General features: G+C 37.5%; 1 protein-coding gene across 1 annotated transcript; it reads left to right on the top strand.

Annotated features, from left to right (window-relative positions):
• The first annotated feature begins 435 nt into the window (after window positions 1–435).
• Window positions 436–2,809, top strand: LOC144573463 (putative laccase-9). Its single transcript, XM_078323246.1, has 4 exons — window positions 436–545; window positions 941–1,092; window positions 1,184–1,557; window positions 1,712–2,809. Exons 1-4 carry the CDS (start codon window positions 441–443, stop codon window positions 2,806–2,808), a joined length of 1,728 nt encoding a protein of 575 aa, XP_078179372.1. The 5' UTR covers window positions 436–440; the 3' UTR covers window position 2,809.
• Window positions 2,810–5,404: the final 2,595 nt, after the last annotated feature.

Raw genomic sequence — 5,404 nt, 5'->3', positions numbered from 1 at the left:
ATTTTCAAGAGGATAGGTGGCCGAGTCCCAGATATTTTATTTTCTCTTCTGAAATTCCTCGTATACTTTTCAAACTATAGATATCGCATATAATTCTTAGTCTATGCACCGCGTATGAAAGACGCGCGTAATAGAATAGGTAAAGAAAAAGGCTGTATGCTTTGCCCCTGCACCTGCATGGCCTCTCTTATAAATACCTTAACACATGTGCTCTTCGATCTATCCAAATTAATTAAATCAAATCTCCACAGCTACTTCAGAGAAGAAAAAAAAAAGATCCAATCTGTACATAGCAAATACAAACTGATCATCAGTTCAAGAAATTAGGTTTGCATTGCTGTGCTTCTTGTCATCTGATATATATAGATCGATCCTTGCTTGCTATATTTACTGGTGTCATTTTCGCTTCATTTTTCTTCTAGTGTAATTACCGAAATAAGATGGGATCAGGCAGTGTTTACCTGCTCAAGTTAATGCATTTTCTTATGCTATGCGTTGTTTTTGCTGTTCCCGCCTTTGCCAAGATCCATCACCACACTTTCATTGTAAGTGCCCGTATTATATATATTAAATATGCATTTGGTAATTACGGTTTATGGAAGCATATTAAAATGACACAAGCGTGGCATATTCTAGTATGCATGAAATGTATAATGAATACATAGGAACGTAGGCACAGCTTGAGTAAAAAATTCCGAGATTTGATAAAAGTCAACGTACGCACCTTTAAAGAAAGGAAAATTTCAACTATATATATATATATATATATGCTCGTCTCATTCATTCATGCATGTATCATATATATTCATATCTTTGCTTGACGATCAATTCAGTGAACTGGTATATTTCTGATTACCAATACTTCAACCAGTTGAGGACTAATTCAACTATAAGTAACCACTCGTAATTAAACACTATTTTTTAATTATTTATTTTGCAGATACAAGAAACTCCATGCACCAGGCTCTGCAGCACCAAGAACATCCTTACCGTCAATGGCCAGTACCCAGGCCCCACCATCTATGCACGCAAAGGCGACACTGTTATTGTCAAGGTCATCAACCAAGGAAACAAGAACATCACAATTCACTGGTATATATATAAATTGATCAAACCTAATTATATCCGCAATTAATGAAAAATAAGGAAAATCGACTGAGTTTTATAAAAAAATTTGTGTCAGGCATGGTGTTGACCAACCACAAAACCCATGGTCAGACGGGCCAGAGTACATCACGCAATGCCCGATCAAACCAGGAGCCAACTTCACACAACGGATTCAGTTCACAGAAGAAGAAGGCACGCTCTGGTGGCATGCACACTCCGATTTTGATCGTGCCACTGTTCATGGCGCAATGGTCATTCACCCGATGAAAGGAAGCACCTTCCCCTTCCCCAAGCCTGACAAGGAGGTCACCCTCATTTTGGGAGAGTGGTGGAATGCTGATGTAAATGAAGTGCTACAAAAGGCATTAGCAACTGGAGGCGACGTTGATCCTTCGGATGCCAACACCATCAATGGCCAGCCCGGCGACTTCCTTCCATGCTCACATAATGGTATGTTGGTTTTCTATGTCTAACTAAAGATATTTTAATTGCAGTTCAAAGAAAGTTGAGTAAATAGACAAGGATTCAACGATTTTGATTTCAAACTGACTGTTTTGGAAATTGAAACTTCAAAGCTAACAGAATCAATCTCAATTTATTGCAGATACTTTTAAGGTTGAAGTGAAGCAGGGCAACACCTACTTACTCCGTGTGATCAATGCAGCCTTGAGCAATGAATATTTCTTCGCCATTGCTAATCACAAACTCACTGTTGTTGGGACCGATGGTAGTTACACCAAGCCGTACGCAACCGACTATATTATGATTACCCCAGGACAAACAATGGACCTTCTTTTAAAGGCTGACCAGCTAAAGGACTCCTCTTCACCTTCTCGGTATTACATAGCAACCCGTCCTTACAATGGTAACACAGCTGTCAGATTCGACCAAACTGTCGCCACTGCCATTCTAGAATACAAAACTAACGAAAATACTTTCGCAACAGTTCCCCTTTTAGCCTCTTTACCAGAAATCAATGACACAAATGCGGCAACCGCATTTACTGACGGGATACGCTCTCTAGCTAGCTGGGACCACCCAGTTGATGTGCCAAAAACAATTGATGAGCACATGTATATCTCAATAGCTGTGAATGTTGTTCCTTGCTCCGGAAACTCTAACTGCACCGGTCCATTGGGCGACAAGCTTGCTGCTAGCCTAAACAATGCTAGTTTCCAGAACCCGCCAATTGATGTTCTAGATGCATACTATTACTCTATTCCTGATGTCTACACACCGGACTTTCCTAACAAACCGCCGGTTTTCTTTAACTTTACCGGGGACACCATTCCACAGGAGCTTTACCTAACACAAAAGTCCACAAAAGTGAAGGTTTTAGAGTACAATACAACAGTGGAGATTGTGTTTCAGGGGACTAATATTCTCGGTGGCGAGAATCATCCCATGCATTTGCACGGCCACAGCTTTTATGTTGTTGGCAAAGGATTTGGTATTTTTGACAAGGAAAAAGATCCTTTGTCTTACAACTTGGTTGATCCGCCTTATGAGAACACAATTGGTGTGCCAAAGAATGGTTGGGCAGCAATTCGTTTTAGGGTGGCAAATCCCGGTGTCTGGTTCATGCACTGCCACTTCGAACGCCACACAGTTTGGGGAATGGATATGGTGTTCATAACCAAGAACGGTAACAGTACCAATGCTAAAATGTTACCTCGGCCTCACGACATGCCACGCTGCTGAAGTACCAATTAATTGGCTTCATTTTTCAAATTTTATTATGTAATTAAAAATTCAATTTGTTCATAGATGACAATTGTTGTTATGATATATAGGAAATTTGATTGATTTTTTTATTCTTTCAAGAAATTAAATAAATTGTGAATAAATTAATATACTGCATGCAGTTCATATTTTTTTCTTCGATTTTCAGTCTTCATATTTAAATCTCATATGTAACGTAGTACTCAGTGTTTTGAATAGTGTTTATATTGTCATAGCGGGATAAATAAAAAAACAATGCTATGTTCATATTATGTTGCTATAGTGCGCTATAATACTGATTGTGCCATAGCTTTTATAGTTCGAAAATACTTTAGCATCGGTGTTATAATAATGTCACTATAACACGCTATTTAGAATATTACTAAAATGATTATGATCCGAAAAACTGATGGGTTTTTTTTTAAGAATGAAAAATTAGACTAGCATTTGCATACAACAAATTTTTTCTTATAAAACAACCCCCTTAGCTCTTTATATAAGACGGAGAGGTGAATTAAGAAGAATATCTCACTTAATCTAGCCTTTAAAGTCCAAACACTTATTGATTTATAATAAAAATGTTGGTGCTCACCCGTTAGGCATGCACCTCGTTGTTTGTCAATATTAATGTAATTTGTAGAAAAACAATAGCTGAAAACAAAGAGCGAAAAAAAGCGCCCCATAGGCGATATCAAACTCATAGTCAACCCTCCTCTCCTTCTCTAATACATCTCTACTTTTAGTCTATCTCTCTCTACTTTTCCAACAAAATACATCCTCTCTCTCGATCCCGTCTCTACCTTAAGAAGAGAGAAGAATGAGGGGAGGGATCATAGCTGATCGGAGCTGAGAATATAGTAACATCGGAGTCGAAAAAACAAATTCGGTCGTAAAGAGTGATAAAAAAGGTAATAGAGTAATTATGAGTGTATATAAAAAAAAATTAAAATTATTTAGAGTAGTTTGAAGAATTTTATAAGAATAAAAAAAATAGATTTAGAATTAGAGTCATTTGACTCGTTATAAGTTAATTTTTTTATCAATAAAATTATTAGATGTTACTTAAAAGCCACTAATTCATAAAAAATAATAATTTAACTTTGCTTGCATTAAGTATACATAAATTTAAGATGTGAAAAATACGTAAATTCGAAGTTTTTGATGGGTATACTTGAAATGCCCCCATCAATATTCGATCTTATGATAAAAAAAATCACTTGAAGCTCAATTGAACGGGTCAATATTATACGGCTACACAACGTGGGCCACAGAAAATTGTGAATAACTCGTCAGGCACCAGCTTTAATTGTATTTCCGTATTTCTCATCTGTTATTGAAGTTTCTTGTATTAATTGCTGTTGAGTAGAACTAGGGTGTTCTTAAGCTCACCAAAGTGTTTGGTGAGCTTGACTCCAAAACCCGTCAAATCGGTTTCAAATGACGAATCCGAACCGTTGGAACCCGTCTATTTTACGTGTGATGCGTCTACATGTGAAATTTTTTAACTTTCGAATTAGTTTAGTATAAAGTCAATTGGTCAAAATTAGAAGGTTAATTAATTAATTTTAGTGCATTCATTTTTTGAACATGTTTTGACCACTTGACTTTATACTAAACTAATTCGAAAGTTTAAAAATTTCACATGTAGACGCATCACACGTAAAATAGGCGGGTTCCAACGGTTCGGATTTGTCATTTGAAACCGATTTGACGAATTTTGGAGTCAAGCTCACCAAACACTTTGGTGAGCTTAAGAACACCCTAGTTCTACTCATTGCTGTTAGACTGTCTATACGTTGAATTAAATCTTTATGCCAACAAATATTTTTTGAATCATTAGCTTTCGGTGCGTTTGGATGAAACAAATAATAGCTTGGAATAGCTGCTAACCCGATATTTCAGAATAGCTACTAACCCAACATTTCTAAGGAATAGCGGAATAGCAGCTAACCCGAGCTATTCCTTGTGTTGAGAATAGCTTTTTTTTCATCCAAACGTGAAAAACAAAGAATAGCTCGCTAGGAATAGCTGCTATTCCTGGGTTGGAGCTATTCCCGTGTCATCCAAACGTATTAAAGATTTGACAATTCCGTGGATTTAGTTTTAGTTTCAATTCAAGCAGCTGTGTGCACTGCATTCAAGTTTATCCCGTTCTATTGGGTGGGAATATGGATCATGCAATGATGCTTATCTATCTTATATTAAGTTTTGTCTTTATTATAAAAAAAAAAAGTTATCTTCTGCATATACAATTAATTAAGAGAAAAGGTATCATCCCCCGTCGTTCAGTCCCCTAAAAATCCCCGCCCACCATTTTCACGCGTTTCAAACTGTCCAACTCTAACTACCCGACCTTCCTTATTTAAAACCCGATCTCTCTGATTTTTTTCCCGTTCTCTTGCTCTCTCCTCAAAATTTCTAACCACCGATTCTCTTGCTCTCTCCTCAAAATTCTGACCACCAAGATTCAACCCGACCTCCCATCCAACGGCCACCGCTCCGACAAGTCACCAAACCTCCGACGGCCTCGCCGGTGAGAGTATAACCCCTCTAGAGGCCTAAACCACATCTCCTT

The sequence above is a fragment of the Carex rostrata genome, chromosome 21 (assembly GCF_964058835.1).
Source record: "Carex rostrata chromosome 21, lpCarRost1.2, whole genome shotgun sequence".
Taxonomy (NCBI): Eukaryota; Viridiplantae; Streptophyta; class Magnoliopsida; order Poales; family Cyperaceae; genus Carex; species Carex rostrata.
The sequence above is the reverse complement of the archived record's forward strand: the minus strand, read 5'-3'. Positions and strand labels throughout refer to the sequence as shown.

What these genes read in the sequence shown, in the direction of transcription:
- LOC144573463 (XM_078323246.1), top strand. Translation starts at nt 441, where the DNA reads ATGGGATCAGGCAGTGTTTACCTGCTCAAGTTAATGCATTTTCTTATG. An exon ending in TCCATCACCACACTTTCATT is followed by an intron (nt 546 to 940) that starts GTAAGTGCCCGT and finishes TTTATTTTGCAG; the next exon opens with ATACAAGAAACTCCATGCAC. An exon ending in CCTTCCATGCTCACATAATG is followed by an intron (nt 1,558 to 1,711) that starts GTATGTTGGTTT and finishes AATTTATTGCAG; the next exon opens with ATACTTTTAAGGTTGAAGTG.